Source organism: Plecotus auritus, assembly GCF_963455305.1.
Source record: "Plecotus auritus genome assembly, chromosome: 10".
Lineage (NCBI taxonomy): Eukaryota > Metazoa > Chordata > Mammalia > Chiroptera > Vespertilionidae > Plecotus > Plecotus auritus.
In genome coordinates this window covers 11,283,701-11,303,593 of record NC_137785.1, presented here as the reverse complement: position 1 = coordinate 11,303,593, position 19,893 = coordinate 11,283,701, and the positions used below count along the sequence as shown (strand labels likewise).

The window sequence follows — 19,893 nt, the reverse complement described above, 5'->3', positions numbered from 1 at the left end:
CGGAGAGCCCAGGGCAGGGGACAGGCCCAGAGAGAGACGGAGAGCTCAGGGCAGGGGACAGGCCCAGGGAGAGACGGAGAGCTCAGGGCAGGGGACAGGCCCAGGGAGAGACGGAGAGCCCAGGGCAGGGGACAGGCCCAGAGAGAGACGGAGAGCTCAGGGCAGGGGACAGGCCCAGAGAGAGACGGAGAGCTCAGGGCAGGGGACAGACCCAGGGAGAGATGGAGAGCCCAGGGCAGGGGACAGGCCCAGGGAGAGATGGACAGACCCAGAGAGGATCCACCTCAGCGAGAGGGAAGGTGGTCTGGCTTAGAGCTGTGGGCGGGGCAGGGGGTTCCCAAGAGGAGAACTTGGGTTTCTTGGGGGCTGCTGACTGTTCCCTCCTATGTTCCCTCCCAGGCGCTCGGGGCAGGCCAAGGGCCCGGCCTCTGCGGGGGGCAGCTCCGCCCCCACCCCCAAGGCTCCGGGGCCACCTCCTAAGCCTGAGACCCCTGACAAGATGACATCTGAGAAGCCCCCAGAGCAGCCACCCGAGACGGTGGTGCCCGAACCCCCTGCCCCTGAGAAGGCGTCCCCACCTCGGCCTGTGGAGAAGGAGAAGGAGAAGGAAAAAGAGAAGGAGAAGGAGAAGGAGAAGGAACGGGTGACGCGTGGGGAGCGGCTGCTGCGAGGGGAGCGGGGCACAGGTGGGCGGCAGACTCGGCCGGAGCGGAGCCTCACCGGACAGCCCGCCACCTCCCGGCTGCCCAAGACCCGGCCCACCAAGGTGAAGGCCGAGCCGCCCCCCAAGAAGAGGAAGAAGTGGCTGAAGGAGGTGGCAGGCAACGCCTCGGCGGGCGGGGGCCCAGCAGGCAGCTCCTCGGACTCAGAGTCATCTCCCGGAGCGCCCAGCGAGGACGGTGAGGCCCTGGGCAGCCAGGAGGCTGGTGGGGAGTCTGGGGGGGAGGGGGGGGGCTCTGGGCCTTCAGAAGGAGGCACGGGAGAGGGCTGTCCAGAGGGTCCAGGTAGCGTGAGCAAGACTGTCACAATAATAAGTAAAAATGCTAGCAGTAGCCCAGCTGGTGTGGCTCTGTGGTTGAACATCGACCTATGAACCAGGAGGTTTGATTCCCATTCAGGGCACATCCCCGGTGGGGAGGCGTGCAGGAGGCAGCCGATCAATGATTCTCTCTCATCATTAATGTTTCTCTCTCCCTCTCCATTCCTCTCTCTAAAATGAATTAAAGCCCTAACCGGTTTGGCTCAGTGGACAGAGCGTCGGCCTGTGGACTGAAGGGTCCCAGGTTCGATTCTGGTCAAGGTCATGTACCTTGGTTGCGGGCACATTCCCAGTAGGGGGTGTGCAGGAGGCAGCTGATCTATGTTTCTCTCTCATCGGTGTTTCTAACTTTCTATCCCTCTCCCTTCCTCTCTGTAAAAAAATCAATAAAATATATTTAAAAAAATAAAATAAAATGAATTAAAAAAAAAAAATACTAGCCAGGCCCTGGCCAGGTAGCTCAGCTGGTTAGAGCATCATCCCCATACACCAAGATTGCAGGTTCGATCCTGGTCAGGGCACATACAAGAAGCAGCCAATGAATGCATAAATAAGTGGAACAGCAAATCAGTGTTTCTCTCTCTTCCTCTCTAAAAACCAATCAATCAATAAAAAGACAAATTTAAAAAAATGCTAGCCAGTAGCCAACAACTATGGGCATCTAGTTACGTGGCAGGCAGTCTTCTAAACTCTTTGCTCATCTCGCAGTCTTTTCACAGCAGTCTTAGCGGTGCGTGCTGCTATTATCCTCACATACAGCTGAGGAAACTGAGGCACCCTTGGGATGTTGGAATGCAGCCGAAGCGCCTCGGGCTCCATCCTTCCACGCTGCACTGTTTTCTCTCAGAACCAGCAGGTTCTGATGGCTGAGGAGGCCCAGGGGCAGTGGCGGTTCCTGTGACTTGCTGGGCGGCTCCAGAAAGGAGGCATCACCTCTTTGTGCTTCAATGACCTCACCTGTCAAATGGGTTCATAACAGATGAATCAGCTAGGAGGGTGTTTGCCTATCATGGCTACCAGGTGTGAGCTCCATGGCTTAGAATAATGTCTGATTTATGATGACAGTAACAACAGCGATACATGTATGTACAACAGGCAGGTGCTTTCCAGGCAGTAGGCACCATTGTGAGCATTTCATGTCACTTGATCTCGACCTAAACCCTGTGAGGTAGGTGCTGTAGTTGTCCTTGGTTTTCAAGATGAGAAAACAGAGGCACTGGGAGGTGACCTGACTTGTTCAAGGTCACACACTTTCAGGTAGAGTGCAGGGGTAGCAGTTTCGTTGTTTGTTTTTCACTGATTGATTTTTCTTTATCTTAATTTGTAATTTTTTTTAACTCATTGATTGATTGGAGAGAGAGGGAGAGAGAGGAAGGGAAAGAGAGACAAAGAGAAACATTAGTTTGTTGTTCCACTTATTTATGCATTCATTGGTTGCTTCTTGTACGTGCCCTGACTGGGGATCGAACTTGCAACCTTGGCATATTGGGACGATGCTCTAACTCACAGAGCTACCTGGCCAGGGGCAGGGTAGCTGTTCTAACAGAGACTAAACATACAGCTAGTCAAATGAGAGATGGAATGGTCTTTTCATCAAAGCCCTGATATAGGTGGGAGGGTCATGGAGAATAAGAGGCTCTTCTCAAGGTTGTCGAGGGTCCCACTTTTCTTTCCTTTTGCTGTTCTGCTGTCCCCCAGGATACTGCCTTTTTAAAATATAGATATTTTTTTTCTTTTATTGATTTCAGAGAGGGAGAGAGAGATAGAAACATCAATGATGAGAGAGAATCATTGATCGGCTGCCTTCCTGCATTCCCGACACTGGAGACTGAGCTCGCAACCCAGACATATGCCCTGACCGGTAATTAAACTGTGACCTCCTGGTTCATAGGTTGATGCTCAACCATTGAACCACACCGGCTGGGCCCAGCATGCTATCTTCATCAGCATGCTGGGCCCAGCAGCCCTGTCAGTAGGAGTGGAGAATGGCTTCACTTTTAAGTGACAGATTTGAGTGGGTGTGGCCCACATCCTGTTTCCCATATCCCATTGGCCAGAGCTAGTCACATGGCCAAAGCTAGCTGCAAGGGAGCCTGGTCTTTTTGACTGGTCCAGCTGTGCTGAATCAAGCCTGGTAGAAGCATTTAAAGCTGGGACTGGAAGGAGGTTTCCCAAAGGCCTCGATTTGCAGGTCTTTTCTTCCCTGGCCCTCAGTTGTTGTTTTTTCTCAAACAAGTTTATGCATCCAAGTCACATACCATCTGGCTCACCTATTTAAAAACATATAATTCACTGGCTTTAGTATAGTCATAGAGTTGTCATTCGTCTTGGTAATCCATTTTAGAACATTTACATCATCAAAGAGGAAAACCCTGCACCCTTTGGCTATTACTCCCCTTCCCTCCCTCCAGCCCTAATGTACTATCTCCATAGATTTGCCTCTTCTGGACATTTCTGATAAGTGGAATCATACAATTTGAGGCCTTTTGTGTCTGGCTTCTTTCATTTAGCACAATATATATATTTTTAAATATATTTTATTGATTTTTTACAGAGAGGAAGGGAGAGGGATAGAGAGCTAGAAACATCGATGGGAGAGAAACATCGATCAGCCGCCTCCTGCACACCTCCCACTGGGGATGTGCCCGCAACCAAGGTACATGCCCTTGACCGGAATTGAACCTGGGACCTTTCAGTCCGCAGGCCGACGCTCTATCCACTGAGCCAAACTGGTCAGGGCACAATATATTTTTTAAAAAATATATTTTATTGATTTTTACAGAGAGGAAGGGAGAGGGATAGAGAGCCAGAAACATCGATGAGAGAGAAACATCAATCAGCTGCCTCCTGCACACCTCCCACTGGGGATGTGCCTGCAACCAAGGTACATGCCCCTGACCGGAATCAAACCTGGGACCCTTCAGTCTTCAGGCCGAACTCTATCCACTGAGCCAAACCGGTCAGGGCTAGCACAATATTTTTGAGGTTCACCCATGGATTGGTGCTTCGTTCCTTTTCCTGGCCGAATAATATTCCATTGTATGGATCGACCCCGTTTTATTTATCCATGTACCAACTGGTGGACCTTCGGGTGGTGTTCACTCTTTTTTTTTTTTTTTTTTTTTTTTTAAATATATTTTATTGATATTTCACAGAGAGGAAGGGAGAGGGACAGAGAGCCAGAAACATCGATGAGAGAGAAACATCGATCAGCTGCCTCCTGCACACCTCCCACTGAGGATGTGCCCGCAACCAAGGTACATGCCCCTGACCGGAATCGAACCCGGGACCTTTCAGTCCGCAGGCCGACGCTCTATCCACTGAGCCAAACCGGTTTCGGCTGGTGTTCACTCTTTGGTTAATGCTGCTATGAACGTACATGGACAGCCCTGGATTTTCGGAGCCTGGGAAATGGGAACTGAACTTTGTACTCATAGGGGGAGTAGTTTCCCTTCCAAGGGTCAGTATCCATCTCTGGGTCTGGTCCCCTCCTCCCCCACTCCCCATTCAACCAGGACTCCCTCCAGGGAAGGACTGGATACCCTGAAGGCTTTGCCCAGCTCAGGAGGCCTCAACACCAACCCTCCTGCTTGTCCACGACCAGCCACCCTCTATGTACTGGAAGCAGATGCTCTCTCCTCTCTTGTATACCCAGTGAAAGTTCTAGAAAGAGGCTGCAGTGCCAACTTCTCTCCTCTTCCTTTCATCCACTCCCATCCAGCTTCCTCAGCCTCTTCCTGCAGGTGCTTATTGAGCACCTACTATGTGCCACAACTGGGGTCCCAGCTGTGAACAAAACAGACAAAAACATGTGTCCTCATGGGAGCTCAGAGTCCAGCCGGGGAGGCGATCAGATAACGATGTTACGTAATAGAATACAAAACAATATGAAAACCCATCGGTGTGAGGCCGGGGGAGGGTTAACGGCAGTTGAGAAAAATAAATCCAGGGAAGAGGATCCAGGCGGCATCCTGGGTGATATTTTCGGGGAAGGGAGAGAGTTGGGAAGGCTCCTGGCAATGACATCGGAGCAGAGATCTGAACACAGCGGGGTCATGTGACTTCGAGGGAGAGAACATTCCAGGCTGGGCGTGTCGGGGGATCAGGAAGGAGGCCAGTGGCTGGAGCAAGCAGGAGAGGGTGACAGGGGAGGGCGGAGAAGGAACAGGACCAGATCTGGGAGGGACAGGGGGCCTGGGGCTTTGGGGCCGCGCTGGCAGGATTTCACCCTGAGCCACACAGAAGACGTCGGTGGGTTTGGGCTGGGCTGAGACCTGATGGGGTCTGACCGCCACTGCCAAGTGGTCATGCCAGACCCTTGAAACAGTTGTCACCAGGGACCCTCGATCTGCACACACCAAGTGCACATTTCTCCTGCTGCTTCCTTCCTAAGGGGGATGCGGGCCCTCCTGCTTGTCTTTTCTCCCTGACGCTCTCCCTCGTGAGTGTCCCTCCGTGTCCTGTCCTCGGCCTTGCTGCTTCTCATTCTCCACTGGTCATTTGGCAGGCTCCCACAAGTCCCTGCGAGCCTCTTCCCCCTGGGGTCATCTCTTCCCCCTGGCCACCCTCCAGGCCTCCTGCAAGCCCCCTCCCTCCAGCGCCCACTGAGCTCCTTGTCCTAGATTCCCTATCTCAGGGACAGTCCCCTTGGCCACCGAGCCACCAGGCCAGACCCTCCGGGCACCATGACATCTGCGAAGTCCCCAGTCCTACCCCTCGCTCACTGCCCCATCCCCCTCTGCTCTTTCCCACCCCCATCTCCATAGCCTGTCCCTCCTGCCCTGCTCCAGCCTCATCCTTTCTTACCTGGTCCATTGCCCTGACCTCTGGTCTCAGGCCTCCAGCCGGTCCCCCACATGGCCTCAGAGGGGTCCTGCTACACTTTCCCACCCCTCCCCTGCTCACAGCCCTCCGTGGCTTCCTAGCACCCACCAGGGAAAGCCCTTGCCCTCTGCACCTCTCGCTGGGGGCCCGGCCTTGTCTGGCTTGCACTGATAACATGCAGTCTGCTCCTATCTCCTCCCTCCATCTTGCCCTTTGTGATCTGATCTCTGACTTGATTCACCGGTTTAGAAACCAACTAAGCTGCTTCTTTAGACTTTGCTGAAGCTGCATGGAACGAGTCAGACATGAAGTTTACCAGCTGGAATGCTGTTTCCCAATGTCCTTCCCTATCACTGGTTCCTGGCAGTCCGCCCCGTGGGCCTGGGCCTCCCGGAGAGCAGGGATTTCTCTCCTGGCCCCTGGTGCTTAGCTCACTGTCTGCAACCTCGGGTAGCGCCAGAGCAAGTTGGAATCATGAACTCCAATCCCATGTTTTCCCCCAGAGCGGGCAGTACCGGGGCGTCTGCTGAAGACCCGGGCCATGCGGGAGATGTACCGGAGCTACGTGGAGATGCTGGTGAGCACAGCGCTCGACCCGGACATGATCCAGGCCCTGGAGGACACGCATGGTGAGCTGAGGCCTGGAGGAGGGAGCTGGGGAGCCCTTCTTTGCCCCCCGCACATTGTGGGGCCGTGACTCTTCTGACGCCCCCTCCTCGTCTTCCAGACGAGCTGTACCTCCCGCCCATGCGGAAGATCGACGGCCTCCTGAATGAGCACAAGAAGAAAGTCCTGAAGCGGCTGTCGCTGAGCCCAGCCCTGCAGGTGCGTGGGAGGCCTGGGCAGGAGGGGTCTGGGCCCAGAGGTCAGGCGTGGAGGACACGTGCACCTGTGGGCCAGTGCGGTGGTCCCCAGAACATCTGGAGGGAGAGTCGGGCTTGGCCAGGAGAAAAGTTGAGAGCAGGGGTCCTGAAGGTCTGGGATGGACTGCTGGGAAGGTCCAACAGAGAGCGGTTGTGGAATGCAAGTTTGGGAACAAAAGGTAAACTGAGGCCTGCACGAAGGGCTTGTTGACATAAAACAGGCTCTTTGACAGAGAATCTCAGGCTTCAGTATATATATTTTTTCATTTATTTTATTAATTTTTTACAGAGAGGAAGGGAGAGGGATAGAGAGTTAGAAACATCTATCGGCTGCCTCCTGCACACCCCTCACTGGGGATGTGCCCGCAACCAAGGTACATGCCCTTGACTGGAATCGAACCCGGGACCCTTCAGTCCAAAGGCCGACGCTCTATCCACTGAGCCAAACCGGTCAGGGCAGTATTTTTTTTAAATACATTTTTATTGATTTCGGAGAGGAAGGGAGAGGGAGAGAGACACATCAATGATGAGAGTGAATCATTGATCGGCTGCCTCCTGCACGCCCCACACTGGGGACCAAGCCTGCAACCCAGGCATGTACCCCAACCAGGAATCGAACTGTGATCTCCTGGTTCATAGGTCGACACTCAACCACTGAGCCATGTTGGCCAACTCATCTACATGATTTCCCTCTGGAATGGCTAGGGTTCTGGGGTGGAATATCAGGGTGGCTCCAGGAATTCTGGGGTAGAATATAAGCCCTGAGATTCTGATAAGGAAGTTAGTGTCATGCTGAGAATCTTGGGGTAGAATGTTAGGGTGACTGGGATTCCTGGGTGGAATGTTAATCCACCATGAAAATTCTGGGGGGATATATGTCTAGGTCAGAGGATTCTAGGATGGGTTTTAGGCTGGCTTTGAAAATTCTTGGTGGGATGTTAGTTTGCATCAGAAAGTATGGCCTAAAATGTTAACCTGGTTCTAGAGCCCTGGCTGGGATGTTAGGAGCACGCTTGAGAATTCTGGGATTGGCTGTTAGCCTGGCCCTGAGAAATCTGGGTAGGATCTCATGCTAGGGTTAAAAATTCCATTATTTAGCCCTAGCTGGTTTGGTTCAGTGGATAGAGCATTGGTCCTCAGACTGAAGGGTCCCGGACACATACCTTGGTTGCAGGTTCCCAGCCCTGGTCAGGGCACATGCAGGAGGCAACCAATCGATGTGTCTCTCTGTCTCTCCCCTTCCCTTCCACTCTCTAAAAATCAATGGAAAAATATCCTTGGGTGAGGATTAACAAAAAACAAATAAAAATCAGATCTTTAAAGAAGAATTTCATTATTTTTTAAAAAAAGGATCCCTGGTCGGATAGCTCAGTAGGTTAGAGCCTCATCCTGATACACCACGGTTGGGGGTTCAATCCCTGGTCAGGGCACGTACAAGAACCAACCTAGCTCTAGCCGGCTTGGCTCGGTGGATAGAGCGTCGGCCTGCGGACTGAAGGGTCCCAGGTTTGATTCCAGCCAAGGGCACATGCCTGGGTTGCCGGCTTGATCCCCAGTAGGGGGTCTGCAGGAGGCAGCCGATCAATGATTCTCATCATTGATGTTTCTATCTATCTCTCCTCCCTTCCTCTCTGAAATCAAAAAAGAAATATATTAAATAAAAGAATCAACCTATGAATGCATAAATAAGTGGAACAACAAATCGATGTTTCTCTCTCCCCCTCCCTCCCTTCCTCTTATCTAAAAATCACTTTTAAAAATTATTTTAAAGAAGACAAGCCATTATAGAATATAGGCATACCTCATCTTATTGTGATTCACAGATAATTGCATTTTTTTTTACAAAGTAAAGGTAAGACCCTCCACCAGCAAAAAGCTTACAACTTGCAAAAGCTCAGATGATGGTTAACATTTTTTTTGCAATAAAATGTTTTTAAGTGAAGATATGTACATTTTTTTAGACAGAATGTTATTGCACACGTAATGTTCTACAGTATAGCGTAAACATACTTTTATATGTACCTGGAAACCAAAAATTGTGTGGCTTGCTTTATGGCGATGTCCACTTTATGGCGATGCCCGCTTTATTGCGGCGTCTGCTTTATGGCAATGCCCGCCTTATTGCGGCATCTGCTTTACGGCAATGTCCGCCTTGTAGCGGTGTCTCTTTACGGCAATGCCCACTTGATTGCAGTCAGTGATGGAGTGGAGCCCAGTGTCGCCAGCGTATGGCTGTAGTAGGATCGGTCTGTGGGTTACGGGATGGAATGTCAGCCTGGCTTTAGGATTCTGGGATGGAATGTTACCTGGCGCCAGGGATTCTGGACTTCCGGTTGACTCCAAGAATTTTGAGTAGGATGTTGGGGTAGCTCTGAGAGTCCTGGGTGGAAGTTAGGTGACGGAGAATCCTGGGCCGGGAGCAAAGCAGGTCCAGGTCACCCGGCAGGCCTAGGCTCCTTGGTCCTTTGAAGAAAGCGAGACTCCCAGTTGTCTCTTGATCTACAGCCTGGGGGAAACTAAGGCATCTGACGACTTGGGGAACCTGAGAACTGGATGGTGGGTTTGGGGTGTGCGGGTCCAGAGGGGTGTCCCACTGATCCCTCACCCTCCCTCCCACAGGACGCCCTGCACACGTTCCCGCAGCTGCAGGTGGAGCAGAGCGGGGAGGGTTCCCCTGAGGACGGGGCCGTGCGGCTGCGGCCGGCCGGGGAGCCCTACAACCGCAAGACGCTCAGCAAACTCAAGAGGAGCGTGGTCCGGGCCCAGGTGGGGCCGGGGAGTGCGGGCAGGGTTGCGGGGGGAGGGGGGGCTGCCCAGTGCTGGGTGGGTGCTGAGGCTTCTCCACCCCATCTGCCCAGGAGTTCAAGGTTGAGCTGGACAAGTCGGGATACTACACGCTCTATCACTCACTCCACCATTACAAGTACCACACCTTCCTGCGCTGCCGGGACCAGGTGAGTCCCACCCCCGCCGCAGGGCCCTAGGGAGCTTACCCTATTGGGCTCTTCCATGGATCCAGGGGCCTGGCCCCAGACTCTCTTCCTTCAGACCCAGGAGTCCAGGCCCCCAGCCCCTCCTCCCTCAGACCCAGGCATCCAGGCCCCCAGCCCCTCCTCCCTCAGACCCAGGAGTCCAGGCCCCCAGCCCCTCCTCCCTCAGACCCAGGAATCCAGGCCGTCAGCCCCACTTCCCTCGTACCCCGGGGTCCAGGCCGTCAGCCCTTCCTCCCTCAGACCCAGGAGTCCAGGCCCCTAGCCCCTCCTCCCTCAGACCCAGGAGTCCAGGCCGTCAGCCCCTCCTCCCTCAGACCCAGGGGTCCAGGCCCCCAGCCCCTCCTCCCTCAGACCCAGGGGTCCAGGTCCCCAGCCCCTCCTCCCTCAGACCCAGGGGTCCAGGCCGTCAGCCCCCCCTCCCTCAGACCCAGGAGTCCAGGTCCCCAGCCCCTCCTCCCTCAGACCCAGGGGTCCAGGTCCCCAGCCCCTCCTCCCTCAGACCCAGGGGTCCAGGTCCCCAGCCCCTCCTCCCTCAGACCCAGGGGTCCAGGTCCCCAGCCCCTCCTCCCTCAGACCCAGGGGTCCAGGCCCCTAGCCCCTCCTCCCTCAGACCCAGGAGTCCAGGCCGTCAGCCCCCCCTCCCTCACACCCAGGGGTCCAGCTCCCAGCCCCTCCTCCCTCAGACTCCAGGGTCCAGCTCCCAGCCCCTTCTTCCTGGACACTGATCTCTAGACCCCCGCCTCCTGCCACCCCAGGCCGTGGTGGCCACCTGCCCCAGCTCCGTGTTTGAACCCCGCAGACCCTGGCCATCGAGGGCGGTGCCGAGGACCTGGGCCAGGAGGAGGTGGTCCAGCAGTGCATGCGGAACCAGCCGTGGCTGGAGCAGCTCTTCGACTCCTTCAGTGACCTGCTGGCCCAAGCACAGGCCCACAGCCGCTGTGGGTGACCCCCACCTCCTGTGGGGGGAAACACCTCCTCCTTGAACCAAGAATTGGGACAGAACTGTGTCTTCAGGCGCTCACCCCTAGGCCCTGTTGCCAGGGAACAGGGGAGGGTCACTGGTCAGGGTGTGTCCGTGCTGTCTCTACAGGGCAGGGTTCAGAGTTCGACTCCCCTCTCTCCCCAGCCCTCTCCACTCCCTCCCCATTCCTCCCACTGTCCGGTGTACAGAGAAATTATTTATATATATGTATAAATGTCTATTTAGTAACGGTTTCCCTCTCCCCCTTGCCCCATTCCCCCCTCCATGGCCATAGCCCTCACCCCCTCCACCTTGTACATAATGTATAGGAAAAATCTATGTATGGTTGAGGGGGGTGGGGCTGCTTTAGAGAGCTGGGGGACCCACTGACCCCCAAGCCCCCCCGTTACAGGCCAATATCTTTGCTAAAGGCCATTCCCTCCCCAGGGCTTTCGGTGTCCAGTGGGAGGGGGAAAACGCATCTTGTTAATTATTTTTAATCTTATTTATTGTACATACCTGGGGCGGGGGCTGGGGAGGTGGAGGGGGGAGAAGGGTCCCCTCCTTTTGTCCCTCCCACTCCTTTTCTACTGCGATTTGTCTGTGTCTCCCCCCAACATACACCACCCCCATCCCATTGTTGTCTGGATGTGGTTCTATTTTTTATCGGTCTCCCCTCCCCTCTTCCCTCTCTCTAACCCCTCTGCTCCCACCTCCCCTCCACCCGTTGTCTCTTGCTCTTTCTTGGGCTTCTGTACAACTCAACTTGTATACACTGTGTACACACAACCAGCCAAACGAAAACCCAACGGCAAACACTTTACCGTCCGGCTGGCGTGGCTCTGTCCTGCGGCGTCTGGGCGGCCCTGGGGTGGCACGGGTGGAGGGTTTGGAACTGGCATGTGGCCTTTCTGGAGCCCTGGGTGGTGTTCGCGCCGGGGACCATGTATCTGTTATGTCTCGCTGTGTAACAAATAGCCCACCCCAAAATTTAGTGACTTAAAACAAGAAGCATCATTGTATGGTTTCTGAGGATCAGGAATCTGGGGGTGGGTTAACTGGGTGGGGCTGGCCTAGCTCTGTCACAAGGATGCCATCGGGTCATCAGCCGGTGGGCAGAGGTTCTGGGGGAGGGAGGAGGAACCGTGGGACAGTACATCTGAGCCATCCATTTTATCCCCAGTGCAGAAGGTGGGACTCAGGGGGGCAGTCCTCAGGATTTGGCTGGAGTTTCAGGATCTACTTTTTTTTTTTTTTTTTTTTTTAATATATTTTATTGATTTTTTACAGAGAGGAAGGGAGAGGGAGAGAGAGTCAGAAACATCGATGAGAGAGAAACATCAATCAGCTGCCTCCTGCACACCCCCCACTGGGGATGTGCCTGCAACCAAGGTACATGCCCTTGACTGGAATTGAACCTGGGACCCTTTTTTTTCTTTTCTTTAAATACGTTTTATTGATTTTTTACAGAGAGGAAGGGAGAGGGATAGAGAGTTAGAAACATCAATCAGCTGCCTCCTGCACAACCCCCACTGGGGATGTGCCCGCAACCAAGGTGCGTGCCCTTGACCGGAATCGAACCTGGGACCCTTGAGTCCGCAGGCCGACGCTCTGTCCACTGAGCCAAACCGGTCAAGGCTCAGGATCTACTTTTAAGGTGGCTCATTTGCATGGCTCTTGGCTGGAGGCCTCAGGTCTTTGCCACATGGACCTCGCCCGCCCATAGGGCAGCTTGAGTGTCTTCAGAGCTTGGTGGCTGGCTCCCCCCAGAGCAAGGAGCCCAAGGGGAAGGGCAAAGAGGAAGCCATGAGGTTGGTTTTGTTCGTTTGTTTTTAGTTTTTTATTGATTTCAGAGAGGAAGGGAGAGGGAGAGATAGAAACATCAAGGATGAGAGAGAATCACTGACTGGCTGCCTCCTGCACACCCCACACTGGGGACCAAGCCCACAACTCAGTCTTATGCCCTGACCGGGAAGCCAACTGTGACCTCCTGGTTCATAGGTCAACTCTCAACCACTGAGCCACGCCGGCTGGGCACAGAACCAACTTTTTAGTAAGCTCCAGGAGGATTCAAATGTGCATCCACGTTTGAGGAGCAATGTTCTAAGACAAGGACTTGAAACCTGGAGTTCAGCTGGTAGTATTCTAGAACCCGGCCTATAAAGTAAACCATTCTAGAACCTGGACACTTGTCAACAAAGATAGTCTCTTGGTGCTCTAGAATCCCAGTGTCAGCATTGCGGGTGGCTGCTCAGTGGGGAGAGAGCCAGTGAGATTTCGGGGTAGAGCATCCACACTCCAGTTTCCCAGGTGAAGTTGAGGAAGAACCCCTGTTGTCCTGGAACCTTGGATGTTGTCTAGACCATCCCCACTGTTATTGATGGTTTTACAGAATGGCTAGAAACATGTAAGAACATAATGGGAGTGAGTGATGGGCCGTGGACTTCCTAGAATCATCTTAATCAGTTAAGAGCATTGAGAATGGACTTAAACCCTGGGATGCTGAGCGTATAGCCTCAGAGGGAGTGGTACATTCCAGGTTCTGGATTGAATGGATGCCAAATGGGGACCAAAGTCTCCAGGATCAGCGTTGTCCCAGGACAGAGCTCTGTCCTAGAAAGTGGATGGAGTGGCCAGAAGGTGGGCATTGGGGTTCGAATAACCTCGTGGTTGGCCTTTGTAATGCAATTGTTCCAACTGAATCCCAGCTCTCACACTCACTGGACAAGCTGGAGAATAGCCTCCCATCCTCAGTTTTGTCATCTGTAAAATGGGCTTTCGGCAAGATGAAGGAAACCTGTTTGAAGCACTCGGCACTGTGAGCACTTAGCTGCTGTTACCCTTAGCAGGAGACCTCAAGAGGTGTGTCGGAGGTCCCAAGAGATGGCAAGAAGGATTGAGAGACAGGATGACAAAGATGGACAAAGGACCCCGAGGGACAATCATTGACAGGGCCCGCCGGAGCCCAGGGGAGGCAGGAACCAGAGAAAAGACTCACGGGTGCACACATGTGCCCTAGGGAGATGCCAACTAGGTCATCCCAGTCTCTTGCTGCTGTCTGATGAGTTTGGAATGGTGGTGGCTGCGAACCTTCCAAAAATGGCCTGCCAGTTGTCGTGTGGTTTTGTATGTGTGCCTTGTTCTGGGGGCAAATGGGAGCTTTCATCAGCTTCTCAAAGTGCATCTTGGCCCTCCAAGCAGCAGCGTGTCCCGGCCAAGGACTTGGCCCTGTTAGGCAATGCAGCAAGAACTCAGACCTTGTGCTAGGGGCCTGCCTCACCCCTGGCTGGGACTTAGGTGGGGGCGTTGGGGCTTATGTGGAAACTGCTAGAAACATCCCCCCACCGGCCCCTCCCCCTCCCCCAGAGGTGGGCCTCACGGAGCAGACGTTCTGGGGGAGGGGGAGGGGGAGGGGGAGGGGGAGCGAACTTGCGGGACAATACATCTGAGCCACGCTTATTCCCCGGGCGGAAGGTGGAGCTCTGGCCAAGGATTCTGTGATAATGAAACCCGGAAAGGGATAGCCAGCCATCATTGTTCTCATCTGAAGTACAGAGGGACATTCATGGTGCTGGGCACTGTGCTCGTCGCCTGTGGGCCTCTTGCCCTGGGAAGTGGCTCTGTGGTCGCCCACATCACAGGGCACAGATGACAAGACGGAGCCACAGCGAATGAAGGTGGCGGAGCTGGTTTGAGCCCAGGCAGCCCGCTGCCAGGGCCCCTGCAGGACCATCGCTACCCCGGGCCCAGGAAGTGGGTTCTGGGTGGGTGTGAGAAGAGCATTTCTGGCCAGGACACGGATGTGGGGGGAGGGGCCGAAGATCATTGACTGGTGACAGCTCATCAGGTGGAGGTCGAAGTTCAGGCCTGGGGACATCTGGGATGGTGTTCTGGCCTGGTGTGTTGAGTAAGTGTTGGGGTTCAAAGACACCTGTCCAGTGGGCTGGGGAGATGGGTGAATGGTGGTCTCCAACCTTCTAGGTTAGCAACTAGAGCCCGGAATTAGGGGTCCTGGGTTGAATGTTGAGGAATCAAAGGTTTCCAAATGGAAGAGTCCTAGAAACTTATGTCTGGCGGCCTTGAGATACCCCACACTTCAGCCCCTCCCAGGAGAGAGGCCCAGATGGGGTGTGTCCACACCAGCCCTAAGTTGGGCTCAGGGTTTAGACTCGGACGTCAGCCCAGTTAGGAACTTTCTGGAACTGAGAACTTGCCAGCTGGCTGCTCGGACACCATTCCGTCCACCTGTCCCTTTCTCCTCCGGCCAAAAGCCCTTTCAAACATACATCGGAGGTGGGAGGGGGCGGGCAGGGTTTGTAGCAGTTGCTGCCTGTCTCCAAAGTCTGGAACTTTCTAGAACACCAATGGACCTCTCTGCGGTGGTGGGAATTTGCATATTTGCATTGGGGTAGCCACCAGCCACATGTGAAGAATGAATGGGCTCTTGAAATGTGGCCAGTGTGACTGAGGACAGTCACATGCCCTTGCCCTGGCCACGAAGCTCCGTTGGTTGGAGTGTCGTGCTGATCCACCAGGGTTGTGGGTTCGATCCCCAGTCAGGGCACATGCAAGAAACTGGTGGGTGCATGGATGGGTGGAACAACGGGTCCCTGTTTCTCTCCCTCTCCCTTTCTGGGATCAATGGGAAAAAAATAATAAATAGTCACATGTAGCTTCTGACTACCATATTGAACAGTGTCGTTTTAGAATGTTCCAGGAAAAAAAATTCTTTTTCAAACATTAAATCTCATCCCAACAGATGCCCACCGACACAGAAAAGGGTGGAATGGCCTGTTGAAGGGCACGTGGGGCCCACACACCTGGCTCACCTTGTTCTCGGCCCCTGCCCCCACCCACACGGGGTTCTAGATCCGATGGTTCTAGGTGGGCCGAGGCTTTCGTGTGTATGCTCTGAGTTCACCCACCTCCTCTAGCCCTTTCCCCTTCCACACAAGCACTTCCTGACATTGGCAGTGACTTTATTTCTCTGGGGCGGGGTTATATACAGCAGTGACCCGGATGGATGCCCGGGAGCCCCTCACCCCCACCGGGGGCCTGGGTGGGGGGAGGAGGCATTGGCAGAGGCACGCGGTGGCAGTGGCCGCAGGCCAGGGGTCGTGGGGGGGGGGGGGTGTAGTGTAGCCTGGGAGACCCAGGTGGGGAAGGGCAGCTGGTCCCTGGAGCTTGTGCTGGTTCCTCTACAGGAGGACGCAGGGGCAGCCCCTGGCCTTCTTCCTGGGGGCGCTGGGCGGGCTGGGCGGGAGCTCCTGCTCCTGGTACTTCCTGTGGGAAGAGGCTGGTGAGTTTGGGGCCCCAGGGGTTGGGGACAGAAGACAGGGAGGTGGCGCCACTCACCGGACAGCCCGCACCAGCTGCTCGAAGGCCTCGTCCACGTTGAGACGCAGTTTGGCCGAGGCCTCGAAATAGGCCACGTGGTGGGAGGCGCTGAAGGTGTTGGCTTCAGATCGGGGCACCTGGGGAGAGGGGGGGGACACAGGGGAGACTCAGGACCCTGCATCCAGGAGGGGGCAGAAGGACAGACACATGGTGCGCTGGAATGGGGGGGGGGGAGAGTCACACACGGTGTGCTGGGGGCTCAAATGGAAAGTTCCAGAGATCCTATGGGGGGCACCCAGGGGGCTCGGTGCCGTCTGAGGAGTGGAGAGCCTGCACAGACATCTGCCCTCCTGCAAGTGAGATGACAGTTCATCGGGCAGAGAAGTGGGGTGCTCCCAGCAGAGGCCTGAGCTAAGCAACCAAGGTTGGAAATCCCCAAAGGCTTACTCTAAAAATGTGCTTTGCATGCAATCCCATGGCAGAGGGAAGTGGTGGGAGCAGAGAAAGGAAGGGCAGAGACCATGATGGGCACCCAGCGCCAGGTAGAAGAGCTGGGGTTTTCCCAGGGCCAATGGGGAGCCACGGAGGGCTGGGAGCAGGGGAGGGGCAGCGGGACCCCGTGGGAGGTGGACCGGAAGGGAGACACGGGAGGCTGGTGCAAAGGTCCCGGTGGGAACAAGAGCTGGGGATGGAGCAGAGTCAGGGCTTGGGGACCTGGGGACCAGCCACCTCTCCTGGGAACTCCTGGGGGCAATGCCGGGGACTCAGAGCGATCGGCTTGGGGGCAACACATCTAGTGAGGTGCGTGACAGCGGAGGGGGCAGGATCACACAAGCCAGAGGATGCTGAGGTGAGGAGAGACAGGAGGTGCCCCCCAGGCTGAGACGGAGTCCCCGGGCGTCTCGGACCTGGCGCTGCGCTTCCAGATCTGCCTTGTTCCCGACCAACACGATGGGGAAGTCGTCTCGGTCCTTGACTCGGAGGACCTGCGTGAAGAGCTTGCCCACCTCGTTGAAACTGCAGAAGAAGCCCAGAGGGGTGAGGTCCAGCTGCTCAGCCCCGCCCCCCGGCTCAGCCCCGCCCCCCGGCTCAGCCCCGGCCCCCCGGCTCTGCCACCTCCCTGCCCCTCTCACCTCTGCCGGTCGTTAATGGCAAACACCAGCAGGAACCCGTGCCCGGCGCGCATGTACTGCTCCCGCATGGCGCCAAACTCCTCCTGGCCCGCGGTGTCCAGGACTGCAGAGACGGGGAGAGGGCCGCCATGTGGACAAGGCTCCCCTAGCCATCCCCAGGCACCCTTGGCCCGCCCCCGCCTCTCGCCCCCCGCCGCCCCCCACCCCCCTCCGCTCTGGGCCCCCCTCACTGTCCAGTCGGGCCGGGACGCCATCCACGGTGCAGATCTTGGTGTAGGAGTCTTCGATGGTGGGGTCGTAGTCGGAAACGAAGTAGGACTGGTGGGATGGGGAGAAGACGCTGTTACCCCACTGCCCCACCAGGGATGACACAGCTCTGCCCCTGGGGCCCGCCTTCTCTGTCCCCGCTCTCTGGATCTCGGTCCCGTCTCTTGGGCTCCATCTTCCTCTTTGTGGCTTTCTGCCCCTCCCTCTGCCGCCCCCAGTCCCCTGTCTCTGAGGCTCTCCCGCACTTCTCTCTCTTTCTGGCATCAAGTACATCTCCTACATCCTGATGACCTCCTGGCTGTGTGGCATTGAACAAATCACTTCCCCTCTCTGAACCTGTTTCCTCATTTAGAAAATGAGGGTAAAAATAGCCCCACATTGAATCCAGTGTTTGTGAGATTCAGGGGAAATCCACTTCACATCTAAGCATTTACCACACTGCCTGGACACAGTAGGTGCTCAGTTATGGGGAGCCGTGTTGTCAAGAATTCTGCCTGTCTGTATCTGTCCCTCCTCCTCTTCTTCCCCCTCCTCCTCCTCGGGCGGCTTTCAGTGTCTCCTCCCAGGGGAAGGTCTGGGTTCCAATCCAACTTTGGAGAAACTGCCCCTCCTGCAGGCTGGGCCCCTCCCTTCCTGCCTGGGTCCCGCCTGTCTCCAGCCAGGCTTTTGAGCAGCTTCGAGTCTGCCCCTGGGATAAGGGGCCCAGGGCTGGGGGGCTTTTCTCTACACAGGCAAGGGCTCCCGTGCAGGCACTGGGGGCCGGGGGGCGGGTCTCTTAAGGGGTCTGGGGCCCAGGGGCCTCTGCAGTATCTTCTCAGGAGCAGACACCTTTCTAAGGTTTCTCTGAGGCAGGAGGGAGGTTTCCCTTGGGAATGGGGTGTTTTCCTGGGCAGGGGTGGAGTTTCAGGGAGAAGGGGTGATCTGGCAGCTGGGGGTCTTAGGGCTGCACCCTGTCTGCTAGGGGTGGTGCTTGGTGAGGGCTTGTCCTGGAAGGAGGGTGTGGGGACCAGGCCCTGGGGGATTAGGAGGGTGTCTTTAGCGCACCTCACAAGAAGCTCAGGGGTGAGAACTAGGAGAGGGAAAGCCCGAAGATAATTTGGGCACATTTGGGAGTTTGTACTAAAATAGAAGTGCATGTCTAGAGTCTTAGAGACCCTGACATGTATTTATGAGGTCAGAGACACTCCTCAGGAGTAGCTATTTCTGGGGGTGTCAAGAATGGGGGGGGCTTCTTCCATGGAGACTATTTGGGGAGGGGGGTAGCCAGGGTTTCTGAGAGAGGCTCAGGGAGTCTGAGTGGAAAATTCAAGAGGAGTAATTGGTTTTCCTTAGGGGGAGGGGGAAGGTCTGGGTCTCCTGGGATGTGGGAGCCCCAGGATTTGGGGTCTTAGAGTTCTCTGGAATGACCAAGGGGCACAGGACCTTTTAGAACTCTCTTGGGTCTGAGGGCATCTCTCTTAGAACTGGGTGGTCCCAGATGGGACTTGGGGGCAAAGTTTGGGCATAATTTCTAGATTCTGGGGAGGGGGGTGGTGGTGCCTGAAAGGGCTAAGCATCCAGACTGGGGGCATCTCAAGGGCTTTGCGCACAGGCGTTCTCCCAGTTAGGCTCTGGCTCTCAGAGGGGAAGCTGAGGTCTGGGATTTGGGGGAGATGGGGCTCAGGGTGAGAGGAAGTGTCATCTACACGGGTGGGGGCACAGGAAAAGACTTAGGATCTGGATGGGGCGACTTATGGATTTAACGTGCTCCCAGGAGGTGCTCAGGGTCAGGTCAACAGCGAAAGGGAGTCCTGGGCCCTGGGGGAGGGGCGGGGAGTCTCAGGACGTGAGTCAAGATCCCTCAGGTAAGAGGGTGGAAGTCCTTGGGGGCTCAGGGTCACATTCTCAGGGGGATTTTTAACATTAGAGGGCCTCATAAGAGGGTCTCAGTGATAGATCAAGAGGAAATCGGGGTCTCAGGGATCCTCCCCCAAGGGCTATGTTCTGGGTCCCCGGGGCACCCCCCGAGTGAGGTCCCACTACCTGGATGAACTGGATGGTCAGCGCACTCTTGCCCACGCCGCCGCCGCCCACGACCACCAGCTTGTGTGTCTCGCTGGGTGGGGGGTCCCCGGGTCCCGGCCCCCCGCCCCGGGGCCGCCCCCGCCCCGTCGCGGACGCCGCCCCGCTGCTCATGTCGCGTCCACTGCCGCCGCCGCCGCTACAGCCTGGGGGGAGCCGGGAGGGGCCTAGGGGGCGGGGTATGCTAATAAGCCTACTGCATAATCATGAGCTCCTGCGAAAATGACGCCGTCTGGGTACACTTAAAGGGGAGGTAAGGCTAGGTAAAAGGAGGAGCTATGCTAATAGGGATTGGGGAACGACGGTCCCCGTGAAGGGGAATTCCTAGAGGGGCGGGGATATGTTAATGAGAGAAAGAGAACTGTGCTCACAGGGAGCGGCGCCACGCGCTCTGGGCTGGAGGGCCGTCTGGGGG

At 55.7% G+C, this 19,893-nt stretch overlaps 2 protein-coding genes across 3 annotated transcripts in view; one reads left to right on the top strand and one right to left on the bottom strand.

Annotated features, from left to right (window-relative positions):
• PRR12 (proline rich 12) overlaps positions 1-11,507 on the top strand; it is a 37,577-nt gene extending 26,070 nt beyond the window's left edge. For both annotated transcript variants that reach the window (XM_080644521.1, XM_080644517.1), the window contains 6 exons: positions 400-899; positions 6,367-6,492; positions 6,591-6,688; positions 9,346-9,492; positions 9,585-9,680; positions 10,519-11,507. In XM_080644521.1, coding sequence (XP_080500647.1) covers positions 400-899; positions 6,367-6,492; positions 6,591-6,688; positions 9,346-9,492; positions 9,585-9,680; positions 10,519-10,665 — 1,114 coding nt within the window. In that variant the 3' untranslated portion in view covers positions 10,666-11,507. The remainder of the gene's footprint in view (positions 1-399; positions 900-6,366; positions 6,493-6,590; positions 6,689-9,345; positions 9,493-9,584; positions 9,681-10,518) is intronic.
• Positions 11,508-15,640: 4,133 nt separating this feature from the next.
• RRAS (RAS related) lies at positions 15,641-19,616 on the bottom strand. Its single transcript, XM_080644531.1, has 6 exons — positions 19,440-19,616; positions 17,381-17,468; positions 17,151-17,253; positions 16,926-17,034; positions 16,036-16,154; positions 15,641-15,963 (listed from the first exon to the last, which is right to left on the bottom strand). Exons 1-6 carry the CDS (start codon positions 19,590-19,592, stop codon positions 15,879-15,881), a joined length of 657 nt encoding a protein of 218 aa, XP_080500657.1. The 5' UTR covers positions 19,593-19,616; the 3' UTR covers positions 15,641-15,878.
• Positions 19,617-19,893: the final 277 nt, after the last annotated feature.

Bases quoted from the DNA above. Each gene is read 5' to 3' on its own strand.
- RRAS (XM_080644531.1), bottom strand. From the start codon at position 19,592: ATGAGCAGCGGGGCGGCGTCCGCGACGGGGCGGGGGCGGCCCCGGGGC. The intron at 17,035-17,150 runs GTGAGAGGGGCA...CTTCTTCTGCAG, and splicing joins GCCATTAACGACCGGCAGAG to TTTCAACGAGGTGGGCAAGC. The intron at 16,155-16,925 runs GTCCGAGACGCC...CCCTCTCCCCAG, and splicing joins ATCTGGAAGCGCAGCGCCAG to GTGCCCCGATCTGAAGCCAA.